The sequence below is a fragment of the Pan troglodytes genome, chromosome 11 (genome assembly GCF_028858775.2).
Source record: "Pan troglodytes isolate AG18354 chromosome 11, NHGRI_mPanTro3-v2.0_pri, whole genome shotgun sequence".
Classification (NCBI taxonomy): Eukaryota; Metazoa; Chordata; class Mammalia; order Primates; family Hominidae; genus Pan; species Pan troglodytes.
Genome location: NC_072409.2, coordinates 76,040,038 through 76,058,953, shown reverse-complemented (window position 1 = coordinate 76,058,953; position 18,916 = coordinate 76,040,038). Strand labels below are relative to the sequence as shown.

At 37.6% G+C, this 18,916-nt stretch overlaps 1 protein-coding gene across 11 annotated transcripts in view; it reads left to right on the top strand.

Annotated features, from left to right (window-relative positions):
* AGTPBP1 (ATP/GTP binding carboxypeptidase 1) overlaps window positions 1–18,916 on the top strand; it is a 195,711-nt gene that overhangs the window by 131,752 nt on the left and 45,043 nt on the right. For all 11 annotated transcript variants that reach the window (XM_054658866.2, XM_054658865.2, XM_016961056.3 and 8 more), the window contains 2 exons: window positions 14,123–14,210; window positions 17,866–18,010. In XM_054658866.2, coding sequence (XP_054514841.1) covers window positions 14,123–14,210; window positions 17,866–18,010 — 233 coding nt within the window. The remainder of the gene's footprint in view (window positions 1–14,122; window positions 14,211–17,865; window positions 18,011–18,916) is intronic.

Below are 18,916 nucleotides of genomic sequence, written 5' to 3'. Positions count from 1 at the left end.
TTGGCAGTGTCCCCAAAAAGGAACAGACTGGCAGTTGCTTCTCTTTCAAGTTGTCCTTTTCTTTGAGCTTTTAAAAAGTGATTCTATTGAATACTTAGTGGTTTTCACAAGTGAATGATCTTAAAATTAAGCAGTTTAAAAATATTTATGTTTCATACTGTATTTTCAATTGTAAAGAGAATACTGCCTTTGAAATACTGAATTTGAGAATGTGTGTCACTAAATAGTGCTGTGTCTGTTTCAATCCATCACCCCCTCTTACCCCCCCCATTACTTGGAAGGGATTTGCTGAAATTACCACTAGATGGCAGTCTTGCATTTTAGTGACTTGGAGCTTCAGTACCAAGCTTTTCTTTCACTTTCTCTCCATCTTTGTTTCTCTCAGATTTTTGAGGATTTTCAACTGCCTTCTTACATAAATTGAACATGTTTGGAACCAGGCAATAAAGTACAATTTTGGAGTCTAGTCTGTAGCATTCTCACCGCTTTGCCCACGTTAGTTAATTCAAGTCTCCTCTGCCTCCCTAGAATAGATTAGTCCCCCTGACAAATGTTCCTCATACATTTTTGCCTTTTGGGGTGCTCTTTACAGTTTAATATTATTTAGGTGTGTGGCTTTCCTACATTTCCTTCTTCTCTTTGTAATTAGTGTTATACATTGAGGTACTTTGAGACTATCTAAATATCTTGTTCCTTCTCAAGCTTTTAATGTATTATTATCAGTATAGACTGGGTTTCCTATTTGACTCAATGAGTTATAATTTGTTGCTATCATTATTTATTTTGATATTCAAATTGTCCAGGATTTGGCCAGTGGGATACCATTAATGCTGGTGTGTGTGCCCTTTTGAGATATCCCTGTCATTCCTTATGGGTGCCCTTGCTTTTTGGCACAAGGCCCATCTTGCTTTTCTCTGCCCCTGAATGAAATCTGCCATTTCTTCAAAGAGTGCCATTTTACTTTAGTAGTGAATGGTGTTTAAAAACCAAGATCTGGCCGGGCGCGGTGACTGACGTCTGTAATCCCAGCACTTTGGGAGGCCAAGGCAGGCGGATCACCAGGTCAGGAGTTTGAGACTAGCCTGGTCAACATGGTGAAACCCCGTCTCTACTAAAAATACAAAAATGAGCCTGGCACCTGCCTGTAATCCCAGCTACCTGGGAGGCTGAGGCAGGAGAATCGCTTGAACCTGGGAGGTGGAGGTTGCGGTGAGCCAAGATCATGCCATTGCACTCCAGCCTGGGCAACAAGAGCGAAACTCCATCTCAAAAAAAAAAAAAAAAAAAAAGATCTGTACACTTGGTATACACATTGCTATTGGGTTATTACTGTTTACAAACTATCTCAATGAACAATTAGGGAGTATATTTAATACATACATAATATTTACACAGTAATTCACATTTGTAGTGGTTTCCATATTTGTAGGTACATATTTATGTATGTGTGTATATAATCACACAAACACACATACACTCCATGAGATTATACTTATACCTTAACTTTCGAGCCAATAACACAGGCTTTATTCTTGTTTTCTTTCCATATTTACAACTTTCTTCTCCAACAGAGATAATTTTGGGCCCCATTGTCCGTAATATATTAACTTGTTTGATCAATTCCAGTTTATGTAACAATCTCCCTGTTGTCTATTTGGACAGATGCCTTCCTCCACCCTATTGAGGGTCTGATATCCCAAATTATTCTTCCTTCCATCCTCCTGTGTGGGTTCCCTCCCTGTTTGTTTTTTTCATTTTGTTTGTAATTTCTAGTTTTAGTACACTGTGACCAGAGTTTGTAATATTTCTATTTTGTGAAATTTGGTGTTGTTTTCCCTGTGATGTAATATATTATCAGTTTTTATGAATGTATTGTGCTATTGAGAAGATATATTACTTATATCATCTTATATTATATCTTAATATATTATCATCAAATTCCAAGCAAAGAAGATATCTTTGCTTAAAATTTGCTGATAATATATTGTCATATATATTATCAATGTTTATGAATGTATCATGTGCTGTTGAGAAGATAATAAAGAATATATCTTCTTCACATAAGAAGATGTATTTTTCATCTGTATCAGGATGAGACATTTGACATTTAGATGTAAAAATTGCCACATTGATTATGTCATTTGGTTCTCTATATTTTGTTTTCTTGTTCAATTGTTCTATCTTATTCTGAGAGTGGTGTTTTGAAGACTATATCAATAGTATGTCCCTGTCGATTTCTGCTTATATCTCCTGTAGTTTCTGCTTTATGTAGGAGGTTGATCTTATCAGATGCATTGATATTAAATATTATTATATTTTCATTATGAATTGTGACTTTGTCATTATAAAATTCCTCCTTTTTCTCATTAAATATTTTTTATTCTAAAATCTACTTTAAAGATTTCAACCCCGATTTTGTTGTTCCATCCTCTATATCTTTGCTCATTTTACTATTTATAAACAATTTAAAGTTTGTTATATTCTGTCTTCTAGTAATGCTGAAGGCCTGGGTCATGTGTGGTTTTATATGTGCTACTTATTGAATTTATTTATTTCTTCTTTGGTTGGGATGAAAAATCAAATTCTGAGACTGGAGGATAATGGCAGCCACCTGAATCTGAATCTGAAATCGCAGCTGTAATACTAGACGTGTTAGAAGCATGTATTTTTTTCTACGTAGAGTCATTGGGTGTAAATAACATGCAGCTTATGATAGATGCCTTCAGGTTTATTAGAGCTCCACTTTAAACTTTTCTTGTTCTCCTCATCTGTTAAATGAGGGTGTTAACATCAACTCCAACATTTTACAAATCTGTGATTTATAGTACATTAATGATTATGACCTAAAACACCTCATCTTTCTTTGTATTTGCACATAATATTAACCATGTTCTCAATAAAACTTTGGCCTTTACTTGGATATTATTAGGGGCTAGTGCCATTGGCACTCTGGCAATTTAATATTTTGATTATCTATATTTGAGGCAAAAAATTTACAGTTTTAAGCACACTTGTTTTACATACATGAAGGTTTATCCTTTCACTAATGAATAAATCTTGCTCAGATATAGGCTTTCCATACTATATCAGGTTGAATAGACTGGTTTATTGAGTCTGAGTTTACCTCATTTGATTGATTCTTGCTGGGGCAACTTACTTTGTCCAAATGGTTTTTGTTACAGTCAGAATATCCAAATATAGCTAACTTCACTGTGACCAGCATTTAATATGATTGTTTTAAATGTGATATGAGAATACATTGTTTTAAATGTAATGTAATAATAATTGTTTTTTATAACATTAGAACACATGAGACAAATCTAAAGTGCTGTTTGACCTTAACTTGAACCTTTCACTACTTTATATAGTTAACTTTTAAAAATTGATACATAATATTTGCACATATTTATGGGGTATATGTGATATTTTGTTACATGTATAGAATGTGTCACAATCAAGTCAGGGTATTTAGGATATCCATCACCTTGATGATTTATCATTTCTGTATGTTAGGAATATTTTAAGTCCTCTCATCTAGCCATTTTGAAATATACAATATATTGTTACTGATAGTCACCCAACTCTGCTATAGAACATTAAAACTTATTTCTTTTCTTGAACTACATATTTACACTCATTAACCAACCTCTCTTCACCCCTCTTATCCCTCCCACACACCCTTCTCAGCTTTTGTATCTATTATTTTAATTACTACTTCCGTGAGATCAACTTTTTTACCTACCACATATGAGTGAGAACATGCAATATTTGTCTTTCTATGCCTGGTTTATTTCACTTGACATAAAGACTTCCAATTCCATCCATGTTGCTGCAAAGGACATGATTTCATTTTTTATGGCCACATTGTATTTCATTGTGTATATATATCATTTTCTATATTCATTCATCCATTGATGGATGCTGAGGTTGATTCATGTCTTTGCTATTGTGAATAGTGCTACAATAAACATGGGGTGGGTGTAGGTATCCTTTCAGTATACTGATTTCCTTTACTTCGGATAAATACCCAGTAGTGGGATTGCTGGATCTTATGTTGTTTTATTTTTAGTTTTTTGAGAAATTTCTGTACTGTTTTCCATAGTGACTACACTAATTTACGTTCCCACCAACAGTGTGTAAGAGTTCTCTTTTCTCCACATCCTCACTAACATCTTTTTTTTTTTTTCTCTTTTGAATAATTGCCATTTTAACTGGGGTAAGATGGTATCTCATTGTAGTTTGATTTGCATTTCCCTGATGATTAGTGATGTTGAACATTTTTTCATATGCCTGTTGGCCATTTGTATATCTTCTTTTTGAGAAATGTCTATGTCCTTTGCCTACTTTTTAATGAGATTATTATGATTATTTTTTACTATTGAGTTGTTTGAGTTCCTTGTATATTTTGGATACTAATCCCTTGTCAGATAAATAGTTTGTAAATATTTTCTCCCATTCGACAGGTTGTTTCTTCACCCTGTTGATTGTTTCCTTTTATTGGAGAGTTTGGTCAAGTTACATTCATTGTTATTGATAGGTAAGGACTTACTCCCGCCATTTTGTTGTTTTCCAATTGTTTTGTGGTCCTCTCTTCTTTCCCTCTTTCTTTCCTATCTTCCCTTTTGTGAAGGTGATTTTCTCAGGTGATATTTTTTAATTTCTTTTTTTATTTTCTGTGTATCTGTTGTAGGTTTTTTGAGATTACTGTGAGGCTTGCAGATAACATCTTGTAACCCATTATTTTAAACTGATGACAACATGGATTGTAAAAACAAACATTAACAAACAAGTAAAAAGGAAACTAATAAAAACTCTATACTTTAATTTGATCCCTCCTCACTTTTTTGACTTTTTGTTGTTTCTATTTATATCTTATTATTCTATGCCTTGAAAAGTTTTATCATTATTTTTGATAGGTTCATCTTTTTGTCTTTCTACTCAACATATGAGTAGTTTACTCACCACGATTGCAGTATTATAATATTCTGTATATTTCTGTGTAGTTATTATTACGATTGAATTTTGTACTTTCTGATGATTTCTTATTGTTCATTAATGTCCTTTTCTTTCAGAATGAACTCCCTTTAGCATCTCTTGTAGGACAAGTATTTGATGTTGATGAATTCCCTCAGCTTTTTTTTGTCTGGGGAAGTCTTTATTTCTCCTTCATGTTTGAAGGATATTTTCAATGGATGTACTTACTATTCTAGGATCAAAGGCTTTTTTCCTTCAGTGCTTTAAATATGGCATGCCACTTTCTCCTGACCTGTAAGGTTTCTACTGAGAAGTCTGCTACCAGATATATTGGAGTTCCTTTGCATGTTATTTGTTTCTTTTCTCTTGCTGCTTTTAGGATCCTTTCTTTATCCTTGACCTTTAGGAGTTTGATTATTAAATGGCTGGAAGTAGTCTTGGGGTTAAATCTGCGTGGTGTTCTATAGCCTTCTTGCACTTGAATGTTGATATCTTTCTCTAGGTTTGGAAAGTTCTCTGGTATTATCCCTTTGAATAAACTTTTTACCTTATCTCTTCCTCTATCTCCTCTTTAAGGCCAATAACTCTTAAATTTGTCCTTTTGAGGATATTGAAGTATGCCTCGATATTGTAGGCATACTTCATTTTATTCTTTTTTTTCTTTTGTCTTCTCTGTGTGTTTTCAAATAGCCTGTCTTCAGGCTCACTAATTCTTTCTTCTACTTGATCAATTCTGCCGCTGAGAGACCATAATGCATTCTTCAGTATGTCAGTTGAACTTTTCAGTGCCATAATTTCTGCTTGATTTTTAAAAATTATTGCAGTCTCTTGGTTAAATGCATCTCATAGGATTCTGAAATCCTTCTCTCTGTTCTCTTCAATTTCACTGAGCTTCCTCAAAACATCTAGTTTGAATTCTCTGTCTGAAAGATCACATATTTCTGTTTCTCCAGGATTGGTCCCTGGTGCCTTTGTTCATTTGATGAGGTCATGTTTTCCTGGATGGTCTTGATGCTTGTGGATGTTCATTGGTGTTTGGGCATTGAAGAGAGCTAGGTATTTATTGTAGTCTTCAGAGTCTGGGCTTATTTGTACCCATCTTTCTTGGGAAGGGTTTCCAAATATTCAAAGGGAATTGAGTGTTGTGATCTAAATCTTTGGTCACTGCAGCCATATCTGCATTAGGGGGGACCCAAGCCTGGTAACACTGTGACTCTTGCAGACTTGTAGAGATACCACCTTTGTGGCCTTCGGTGAGATACAAGATAATTTCTTGGATTATCAGGCAGAGGTTCTTGTTCTCTTCATTTACTTTCTCCCAAACAAACAGAGTCTGTCTCTCTGTGCTGAGTTGCCTGGAGCTAGGGGAGAGATGATTCAAGCAACCCTGTGGCCACCACCGCTGGTACTATACTGGGTCAGACACAAAGCCAGCATAGCACTGGGTCCTGCCCAAGGCCCATGGCAACCACTGCCTAGCTACTGCTGATGTGTTCACTCAAGGCCCAAGGGCTTTCCAGCCGGGCTTGTGTCCTACCCTTTAGGGCAATGAACTTCCCTCAGCCCAGGGCAGGTTCCAGAATGCTGTACAGCATTCAGGGCCTAGAGTCGGGAATGTTAGGAATCTACTTGGTGTTCTATTCTACTGCAGCTAAGCTGGCACCCAAACTGCAAGACAAAGTTCTTCCCACTCTTCCATCTCTTTTTTTCATGCAGAAGAGTCTTTTCCCATATCCCTCACCATCCCAGGCCTGCGTTGAGTACTGCCTGGCTCCTGCCGATGTTCCCTCAAAGCACAAGGTCTCTTCAGTCAGCTTGTGGTGAATGGTGTCAGGCCTGGGTCTCTCCCTTCAGGGCAGCAGGCTCCTCTCTGGCCCGGGGCAGGTCCCGAAATGCTGTCCAGAAGCCAAGGCCTGAAATTGGGGACCCTAGGAGCCCTCTTGGTACTGTTGTCAAGCTGGTGACCAAGCTGCAAGATAAAATCCCCTTTACTCTTCTCTCTCCTTTCCTTGAGCAAAAGTATTACCTCCCTGTGGCCACCCCCTGAAGCCAGCATGGCTCTATGTCTCACCCAAGGCTTGCAGTGAGAACTGCCTGGGTACCACTGATGTTTATTCAAGGCCCAAGGGCTCTTTAGCCAGCAGGTAATGAATCCCGCCAGGACTGGGTTGTTCCCTTTAAGGCAGTGGGTTCTCTTCTGGCCCAGGGTGTGTTTAGAAATGTCACCTGGGGCCTGGGGCCTGTAATGGTGGCCTCAGGACTCTGCCTGGTACCCTGTTTTACTGTGGCTGAGTTGGTATCCAAGTTACAAGACAAAGACCTTTTTACTCTCCTGTCTCCACTCTCAAGCGGAAAGAAGAAGTCTCTCCTGGACCTACAAGCTGTGCTTCCTGGGATTGGGGGAGGAGTGATGTGAGTACTCCCTTGGCTGCTCTGATTGGTGTCCCACTGGGCCACATGCACCCCACATTCACTGGCTCTGAGCCCAGCACAGCACCAGGACTTGTCCAGAATTTCAGTTCTTGTGACCTAGACTGCCTTTCAAGTTTATGTAGGACGCCAGAGTGCCTTAGCCTTCGGTGGTGGGGCTAGCCGGAACTCAGGTTCTGACAGCTGGGATGGGCAATTCCCATCTGGCTAGGTCAGTCTAAATACTCCCTTCGTGAACACCGGCTGAGTTCTGCCTAGTGTTGCCTTCTGCTGTGACATTGACAGCACTGAGTTCCAATGCAAAGTCCCACAGTCACTGCATGTTCTCTCCCTGAAGCACACAGATTCTCTGCTCCATGTGGCCACTGGGGCTGGACTGCGGGAGTGGTGTGAGCAACTCCAGATTGTCTTTCCTACCGTCTTCAGTGCATTTCCTTGGTATGATCGCTCACCTGATTTTTGGTTCTTAAAAAGGTGCTTTCTTGCGTGGATAGTTGTTCAATTTGGTGTTCCTATTGTGGGGCATGGAGTGGGGGGCGGTGACCACTGGAGGCTTCTATTTGGCCATCTTGTTCTGCCTCTCAGCTGTTTATTTTGTTAAATAGGTTTACTTTCCCTCACATCTTCTCTTTGCTTCCTGCAACACCAAAAAATTGAATATGTGTTTGCTTTATGGTGTGCCATATGTCATGTAGGCTTTGTTCATTCTTTTTTATTCTTTTTTTCTTTATTTGTGTCTGACTGGGTTATTTGAAAACACCTGTCTTTAAGTTCTGAAATTCTGTCCTCTGCTTTAGTCTATTGTCAAAGCTCTCTAATATATTTTTTCTATCATTTAATGAATATTCTTCAGTTCCAGTATTTGTTTGCTTTTTAAAAAATGATATCTGTTTTGTTAAATTTCTCACTTATCATCTGAATTGTTTTTCTGATTTCTTTGTATTGTTTATCTGTTCTCTTGTATCTCACTGAGCTTCTTTGATACCATTATTTTGAATTACTTTTCCAGCATTTCATGTATTTCTTTCTCGTTGGAATCTGTTGCTGGAGAATTATTGGTTGCTTTGGAGGTGTCCTATTTTCTTGTTTTTTCGTGTTTCTTGTGTCCTTATGTTATTATTGGCACATCTGGTATAACAGTTGCATCTTCCAATTTTTTTATTTACTTTCATGGGGAGGACTTTTTTCTGAAGGCAAGTCTATGATATTGGCTGGATAGGGCACTGTGGCTTTGATTCTGGGTGGATGCAGTAATGTGGCCCCTGTAATTTCTTCATTGGCTTTGGGTGTGGTTGTTAGTGGTGGCTGTGGTGAAATTTGCTGGGAATGAGGATGCCAGGTCGGCCATTCCTTGGGCACCAGTGGTGGCAACAGCAGGCCAAGGATTCCTGTCCTTAGGACCCAGCATGACTGGTGTTAGTGGGTCTAAATGGGCCAGTTCTTGGGCCCCCATGCAGCTTTCTCAGATGCTGGCAGTTGCAGCTTTGGGCCAGATAGGTGGGTGGGTCCTTTGGCTCCTCAGCAGCAGGCATAGCATGAGCAATGAGAGGATCAGTGGTGGGACAACCCTCTGCCTCCTAAGCAGTCTGTGCTAGTGTTGGTGGTGGCTGTGACAGGCTGGGTGGTCCAGTCCCCAGACCCACAGATGGTATGTGTGGGTGTGTGCCAGCTGTGGTGGTAGTGGCAGATGAGGTGGCCCATCCTCAGACCCCTGGGAGGAGTGCTCAGGTGCCAGCGCTGGTTGACATGGCTGAGTGATCCCTAGGCTCCCAGGTATGCTCTGGTATTGGGGATGGTGGGGGAGCCAGGCCAGGCAGGCCTGTCCTCAAGCCCCTCACGTGATTTACAGGGGCTCTGGCTGTAATGTGGACGGCTGGGTGATCCCTAGGCTCCCCTTAGAGTGTTTGAGTGAGGGCAGCAGCAGTGCTGGTGGGCTGGGGAAGTCTGCCTGCCCCCAGGGCGCTTGCAAATGCACCTCAGCCCTGCTGCTAGGGATTGCTATGCTGCTATCAGTGGCAGCAGCTGTAGGCGAGTGGCTGGGGAATGTGTGCCTCAGCCCCAGGCGACAGCTGGGGACCTGGGAGCCTGTTTGCAAGGCGTGTGTTAATATAGGGTGACCACACTGCCAAGGGCAATGGAGTTGCTGCCAGGGAATTGTGCTTTGGCCCCAGTGGCAGCAATCAGCAGTGGTGGTGGCTGTGGGTAGGGGACCCTGTCCTCTGGGCACGTGCAAATGCATGACAGCTTGCTGCTGGGAAGTGGGGTCTCTGCTAGTGACTGTTGCTTAGGTTTCAGTGGCAGCAGCTTGTGGCATTGGTGGCTGTGGGTTGGGGAGGCAGAGGCTGTTGGGCCTCGGGGCAGGATGCAGTTGAGTGGGGGCTGGGTTCTCAAAACCGTGCCAGTGCTGCTGCTGCTTAGGTCACACCCCGTGTGAGCTCACTCTCTGGAGCAATACCTTTGTGCAGTCTCGAAGCAGCTCCCTGTGTTAGTCTTGGGACCTGTGAGGATGGAGGGCTCCCCCCTGGCTAGGATTGGAGGAGTCTGTAGTGCAGATGTGGACCACTGAGAATCTCACTTACCCTTTTCCTGTACTGGGAAGCCTCCCTGGTCTCCTGGCCAAGTAGCCTGCCTGCCTTCCCTCTCCTTCCTTGTCTTAGGTGTTCTTGTTACTTCTCTGTTGAGTTTCAGTGTTCTGTCTTAGATGATCTATTTTAAGTGTGGTTATCTACTCACTGTTTTGCGCTGCTTTGTGGAGGATGTAAGTGCCAGATGCCTCTAGTCAGCCATCTTGAAGCCCCTCCTCTGTCTCCTGTAGTCACTGTTGAAACTATTATAATGAGTTTTGTGTTATGGTGAGTTTTATGTGAGTGGAGGGGTCAAAACTTCAGATTGAAGTGGCTCACTGAGTCCCAGGAAGGGATCAGGAAGGCAGACTTATTTTATATGTACCAGTGAAATTTCTGAGTTTCAAGTATAAAGAGAAAATTTTAACATGCTTCCACTTTAAAAGAATAGGTTACTTAAAAGGAAATAATGATAATAGTAATACCAGTAGCTAACATTCATTGAATATTTGCCGTATGCCAGGCCTTGTTCAAGTGCTAACACATGTGATATTTTCCATCCACACAACAAACAACCCAGTGAGGTTGTCACCCTCACTTTACAGAAGAGAAAATGGGGGCGTAGAGTGGTTAATAGTCTGGCCAGGATCATGCATCTGGTATGTGGTGAAGTTGGAATTCAAACCCAGGAAGTTTGGTTGCAGATTGCATGCCCTTAATCACTGTATTTTTATGCATATTTAAAAAATTAAACTAGTATTGGACTGTTCATCTATAGCACTGGAAGCCAGTGGACATCCAAATGTCTTTTGAAGAATCTGTAAATTGTTTGTCACTGCCAACAAACTGCATGTCAGCGTTTATAAGAATTCAGAAAATGTACAGAGTGAAGGTCTGTCTCAAAAACAGTAATTCAGAAAATATGCTATCTGATCTCTTTCTGAACAAAATGAGTAAAAGGTCTCAAGATAGAAGTATTGGAACTTATAAAACGTGTTAACCAAAAATATTCTAAGGGGGGTAATATAGGAGAAGTGAAAATTAACTTGTGTCAGTGGGATGGCTTAGTTAGTTCATTTAATATAGTGTTAGAAAAATATCAATCATGACTATGAGGGTGGAAAAGTAGAATTGAAAAGCATGATAGAAGGCTTCCAAATTAAGGAAGAAAAGAAAATGTGGAGCAATGCCACCAAACCAATAAAAATAAAATGGTAAGGAAGAACAATAAAAGCATTTGTTGGTATCAGAAGTAGAAAATAAGATGGAGAGAATACAATGAAATGTATATCCGTTATCACCAACTATGAATAAACCATGAAGTACCCTCAAAAGGTCAGAGATTGAAAGTAACACAGTTTAGTGGGATCTCTCTCTGCCTCTCTTCCTCTCTCCCTCTCTCCTTCTGTCCCTCTCTCTCCCTCTCTCCCTCTCTCCCTCTCTCACCTGCTCCCCACTGTGTGTGTGTGTGTGTGTGTGTGTGCGCGCGCGTGTGTGTGTTCAGTGACAAGGTTGAAAACGAATGGACGAAGATGAACTAGGCAAATGAAATTAAAATAAAGCAAAAGTGGTTAATATTAGTGTCAGTCGGCCGGGTACGGTGGCTCACGCCTGTAATCCCAGCACTCTGGGAGGCCGAGGCGGGCGGATGACCTGAGGTCAGGAGTTTGAGACCAGCCATGGCAACATGGTGAAACCCCATCTCCACCAAAAAATACAAAAATTAGCTGGGCACGGTGGCATGCACCTGTAGTCCCTAGCTACTCGGGAGGCTGAGGCAGGAGAATCACTTGAACCTGGGAGGTGGAGGTCACAGTGAGCCAAGATCGCACCGTTGCACTTCAGCCTGAACAACAGAGCAAGACTCCATTTTGGAAAAAAAAAATAATAATAAATAATAATGTCAGACTAAAACGTCAGGGTCAAAAACACTGACTTGCATAAAGACAGATATTTTGTATTTACAAGTTGCAATCCTTGAAGATGCTGTAAACCTTTACACAGCACAACAACCCTGGCCACATGGCACCTACATAAGCAGGGCAGAAATCTCCAGGAAATACAACTTGATTAGAAAACATTTATGAGAATTTAAAGTACTCCTTTCAGAATTTGACATATCAAGAAGACAAAAATAAGTAAGGCTATAGAGAATTTGAATAATATAATCAACAAGATTGATTTTTTGATTCACTAGGATCCCATTTGAAACCCAAGATGGAGATGTGAGATACAAGAACAAGTGGTACTAATCTGGGAGTCCAGTGAAAAGAAATAACAAGATGAAATCAGATTTCCTAGGAAGCAACTCATCCAAATTAGAATTATAAGTTAGTGGTATCCTGGAAATACACTTTAAAAAAAGTGGACTGGATTCTAAGAAATGATATAACATGATAAAGAAACTGAAAACTTAGGGACATCAGGGGAGAGAGAGAGAGAGAGAAATACCAAAAGCGATGAGGAAAAAGTGAGATTCTGAAGAAGCTATAGCTGTTGAAGGGAAATTTTTAAAAATATGTTTATTAATGCTACCATATTGACATGGTATTCCAGCTGAATTGTATTTATCCTTTAAAAAATAGATGGTGCTTTTATTATTTATTCTAATAAGTGATGGAAAGTTTTAAAATTTAGTTTTCTGAAGCTAGTATAATCTTACCAATACTTGGTAAAAGTAAATTGAAATAAGAAAGATCATCTTAAGAACTTAGATGGAAAAATTCTAAATATTAGCTAACTTAGTCACATAGTGTTAAAAGAGTAGCATTTTCTTAGAATGCAAAGATAGTTCAAGGATAGGAAACCTGTCAACATAATTTATTGCATCAGCAGTTTAAAGGAGAAAAGCCATCTGATTCTATTATTAGATGTTGAAAAGGCATTTGATGAAGTAATTAAAACTGTGAAGTATAATAAAAATTACGGTGGAACTACTCAAGTTATGGGAATAATAATAGCATTTACCACCTAAGTGTGGTTGTAAGGATTTAATACATGTAAAAAACGTTAGAGCAGTGTCTCACATACAGAAATTATTCATTGTTAGCTATTTTTGACTTAAACATAACAAAGTTGATTTGCAAAAAAGTGGCAAATATTACATGGAATGGCAAAACATTTTGGTTCAAGTCATGAAAAAGAATTGTTTGTTCTTACCACTATATTCAGCATAATTTTTTTGAGGTTTCATTTATCTAAATGTAGTAAGAGGAGAAAATGAAATAAATGATATAAATACTAGAAGAGGAGATAAAATATTTTAATTATATTACTAAAAAATCCATGAGACTACTAAAAACCTGTTAAAATTAGTGAGTTTATTTGATAACGTGAATATTAAGATAAATACAAAAAATAAATGAATAGTGCTTCATTGTTGGAATAACCAGTCAGAAATGGAAAAGGAAAAAAGAATCTTATAAAAATACTCACAGGTAAGTTTAATAAAATTATTCTGTACCAGGAAAAAAAAAATGACTCTATCCTTAAGTTAGAATTTAAGGCAAGTCAAACCAGATCTCAATAAAAATTGTCAGCCTTTCTATAATTAACATGAATTTAATTCAGTTCCATTTAGAAACCTAATATATCATTTAGTAATTAGGTAAGGTGATTTTAAAGTTCATGTGGAAAATATATTTCTAAGAATATCCAAGAAAGTATACTTTATATTTTTGAGTCCCTCTTCGTTTTCTCTCCTACAAACACATATATGTATGGAGAAGAGTGGGGAGGAAAGCAAAGATGCCATTTTGGTGGTGTTTTCCCATTAATTTCAGTGTAGATGGAAATCCACGGAGAGTTAGAGGGGTGATTGTACCTTATGTCTTTACATATGTTTTGGCTGTTTCACTTTTTATAAGGAATATATTATCTTTAATTGATTTCATGTAGAAAGTTTAATAGAAAAGAGTTTAATGACTTCTCACTCTAAAGTTGTAATCCTGTATTAAACTAAAAAATAAAAGCATATCATTGATTGACTTGGGATGTTTAAGAAATGCATCAGATTTTTAAAATACATACTAAAAAACTGAAATGTAATTTACTTCTGCTTTCCTGAATGTTTGGTGCTTTCTACAAAGGCAAGATTAATTTTTAATTCAAAAATTATGAAAATAATTTTCTGTCTTTTTTTCTCTCTTTCAAAGGTATGCAACCACTCATGTATTCGGTTCAGGAAGCATTAAATGCCAGACCATGGTGGATTCGTATGGGGACTGACATTTGTTACTATAAGTAAGTATTTTAAGAATATTAATAGAACGTCAGCTTACAGAAGGCAGTATTAAGTATATCCTGTTTCAGTGTAAAAGGAAACAGTAGTTATTATTGCATACTTTGAATTGTGGTGCTATGCTTTAGTAATTCTAAAGAGTCCTTTTGAACTTGAGATCCACTTATGGAGTGTATATAGTAGAAGTAAAATGTGTTGTATAGGCAGACAAACTTAGGTCCAGGCTGTGTCTCCACCACTTAGAGAGTTATGTGTCCTCAGCTTTTCCAGCTTTAAAACTCAGGAAACTTTATTGAATAAAACTGAAAATAGAAATTACGAGTAATAATTTGCAGTGGCTTTTTGTTGTTCCTATGATATCAAGTATAACTCTTATCTTTTCCCTTTTTATATTAACACACAAATATTTACTTCATTTTAATTTCCAAAATGTTAACTGGAGATGTGTTCCAAATACAGTACATCAGCTTAACACAGTTCATCTTTGACTGTAAATATGTGATCTACTTACAGCAAGTTAGAAATAAGTGCTAGAGGCTGGGTGTGGTGGCTCATGCCTGTAATCCCAGCACTTTGGGAGGGTGAGGTGGGCAGATCACCTGAGGTCAGGAGTTCGAGACCAGCCTGGCCAACATGGTGAAACCCCGTCTGTACCAAAAATACAAAAATTAACTGGGCATTGTGGCGCACACCTGTAATCCCAGCTACTCAGGAGGCTGAGGGAAGAGAATCGCTTGAACCCGGGAGGCGGAGGTTGCAATGAGCCGAGATCGCACCACTGCACTCCAGCCTCGGTGACAGAGCAGGACTCTGTCTCAAAATAAATAAATAAAATAAAATAAATAAGTGCTAGAAATAATTTCCTACTTCTGTGGAATAGTTTGATTATTCTTCAGCTCCACCTCTAAGTACTCGAGGATTCTCATGTATCTTGCTTCTCATTTTTACTGTGTGTCTGCAAATGTTTCCAGCTAATGTTCACTGTTGATTCCACTTGGCACCCTTGTTTATTTGTTACTAAGTTCAATCCTGACATTTCTGTATGGTGAATTTTGACTTTTTAGATTGTGCTTTACTGGCACTAATGCCCTTGTTTTTTAGTTTTATCAATTAGAAGAAGGCTTCTAAAATTAAACTGTTTTGACATGGCTTTGGAAAAAACTTGGTGTTAAGTACTCCTACTTTCTGGGAAACAAAATCTTCCTTGGAATTCATCTCAGTAAGATTTCTCCCTTACTCTTATTAGCAAAATGAATAGCAAATAAATGAGAAACAGAAGTAAAGGTAATATGTAATTCATCTGCACCATAATACATCTTGTATTTCTTTTAATGGTAGACTAATATAAAAATAGTCTTTCATCACTTGTCTCTTTCTCATAAAGTTGGGTGAAACTATCTGAGCAGTGCTTGGCTAGATTTTAGAATTATTTAGACTTTTAAAGAATGAAACAATGTTTTTCAAAAAGCATTCTTACTTTCATGCTTCTTTATGTTGTCACATTAGAAATTGTCAATCAATGAATGCTTTTTCACGTTGCAAAATGAATGATCATAGCAGGACAAGTTGTTCTATTCTGTGTAAGGGGTGATGGCAAAGATTTTTATATTTTTAATTTAGGTTCTGTCTTTTCTTTTGGCTACTACTTCCTGATCTGGAAGTGTAGTTCAATTCAACAAACATTTATTAACCACTTTCTATGTAAGACTCTATTCTAGTTGTTTTCCTGAAGCCTGAGGTATGTTTATTTATTTTAATTTTAATTTTTTTTTTAAACACAGTCTTGCCCTGTTGCCCAGGCTGGAAAGCAGTGGTGCAGTCCGGCTCACTGCAGCCTCAAGAGCTTATCATCACTCCCAGGCTCAAGTGATCCTCTCACCTCAGCTTCCTGAGTAGCTGGGACTACAGTTGTGAACCGGCTAATTTTGTGTTTTTTGTAGAGACTGGGTTTTCACCATGTTGCGATCCCTCTGCCTCAGCCTCCCAAAGTGCTGAGATTACAGGCATGAACAAAAGTGCCTGGCCTGAAATTTAGATGATAAAGATTAAAATCTGTTTTTGCATTGTGCCATAACTTTTCATGTCAGCTAAGTCCTGTGATGCTTGTTTGTCTTCTCTATAAAATGGAATAAAACTGCTTTTCACCATTATATGAAATAATATATGTTTCACTGGTTTATAAACTAGAAACTGCCATATAGCTGTAATGTGGTAGTATAAATACCTCTCCAATTAAATGTTAAACTTTTGAGGGAAAAGAGTTGGCAAGGACTAGTTTTTGAACTTGTTTTGAATTTTTGTTAATCCTTAGCACTCTGTCATTGGGTATCTATTTAAGATACTATGCATAAGTTAATGAAGACTATATCAATTTGAAAATACTTTGAACATTTATGCGCATGAAAAAATAACGTATAGGCCCTGGTTTTTCTTCATTTCATGGCTTAAATAATACAAGGTGATTCAGAATTTTAGAAATTAAGTTGTTAGAGCATCTTTAAGTCAGCATATGTCAGCAGTATTTCGAGTCTGGAAGGTAATGTATAGTTTTAAAAACTTTATTATGGAAATCTTCAAACATTTACAAAAACAGATAATAAGATAATGAGGCCCCATGTATTCATCACCCAGTATCAACAATTATCAACACATGGTGAGTTTTGTTTATCTATACTTTTACTCATACTTCCACAATGAATTTTTAAGTCCATTTTCGGATACCGTATTTTATCCGTACATACTTACATACGTATTTCTAAAAGACAAAGGCTGTTTAAGACAATCTTAACTACAATGCGATTATCACAACACAGAAAGATTAAGAAAATTTCTTACTGTGATGAAATATCCAATGTTCAGACTTCCCCGATTGCCTCTAAATGGTGTTTTATAGTTTTATTTAATCAGAATCCAGCCAAGGATCACACATTGCTTTTGATTTTTGTTGACATGTTCCTTAAGTCTGTGTTAATTTATAGGCTTCCCTTTTCTCTTTTTTTAAATTTCTCATTCATTCGCTAAAGAAGCTGGATTGTCATGTAGGGTTTTTCACATTTGGATTTTATTGGATTGCATCCCTGTGGTGTTAACAAGTGCTTCTGTTTCACCAGTTTCCTATAAACTGTTAGTTAGATCTAGAAGCTTGATCAACTTCAGGTTTGGTTTTGGCAAGAATACTTAATAGGTGGTGCAGTGAATTCCCATTGCATCACATCAGGAAACAACATCATCTCTGATTGTTTCTCTTTTTGTAATCTTAAGATTGATTAGTGAACCCAGGTCTTGTAGCCTGATCCATCCACGTAAAGGTGTCCATCAAGCTTTCCTCTCTTGATTGTAGTAGCCATTGATGATCATTTTCTAGATTCAGTAATGTGTATGGATGTCAAAGAATGGGGTTCTAAAAATTTTTTTGACGTGAAGAGTATTAGCTCATTTAATTAGTAAATTCAGAAGTGAAAAGTTATGTAATGTCATTGGCTAATAATAGTTTACTGCTTTATTAGTACTAAGTTTTTTAAAAATAGGGTATTTAAGTTACACTTTTTACAGACTCGGGTTTTTCTTTTTTCCCTGAAGTTCTATTTAATAAAAGTAACAAGGAAAATCAGTTTTCGTGTGGATGAAATGAACATGTTTTATGCGTTTTTATTGCAGAAATCATTTCTCAAGAAGTTCAGTTGCTGCAGGTGGGCAAAAGGGAAAATCCTACTATACAATTACATTTACTGTCAATTTTCCACATAAAGATGATGTTTGCTACTTTGCTTATCACTATCCATATACGTATTCAACTTTACAGGTAAGAACTCTAAATTAAATTGTATTATATGGATATGTATAAGATAATGGAAGAAAATTGAGTTTAGTTAAATATTCTAACATACGGATAATGATAATAATTGAGTTTAGTTAAATATTCTAACATAAGGATAATTATACTAATTGAGTTTAGTTAAATATTCTAACAAGGAAAATTAAGTTTAGTTAAATATAACATAAGAAAAGGGTTTAGTGTTGAAGATTTTGGAAAATACTACAGTATTTCTTGAGGAGTAAAATGGGAATGTAGCTCTTATTTTTTTTTAATAGAAATATTAAGAAACTTTGACATGATTTTTACTTCCCATCTTGTGTTGAAATCCACAGTTCTCTAAGCTAAGATTCCATGATTTACAATTTTTAACCAGGTGAGATTTCTGCATGTTTAACCAGAATCTCATAGAAAATAGAATATTAAAAAAATGTGGATGCAATTTGAGTGTTTTTGAAGGAAAAATTGAGATCTTTTTCTGAAGGAAATGGTTTTATTATGGAGACCTAGATCCAGATTTTTAAGAATCTAGGGTATAAGAGTTGTTTTGTGTGAAACCTTTTGAGATTTTGAATATTAGCAAAATGAAACTAAAAACCAAAACTAAACAAAGTCTAATAATTAAATATCGACTGTGGTAGATTTATTCTCAGAACAGAATATCTATTCTAATGGTCAAAGATCATGAAGGTGTGATCAATTTACGAATAAAGAAATTGGAACACTCTAATTAGAAACAAGCTCCCAAATTATTAGAGAGGAGAAAATGAAAGAAAAACATAGTCCGTAGAGCAGAAGAGATATCAAACCTAAGAAGACTAAGTGAGGCTGACAGCATTAAATGAGGCTTACTGTACTTTAAGAAAGGTTACAACCTACCATAAAGGTACAATG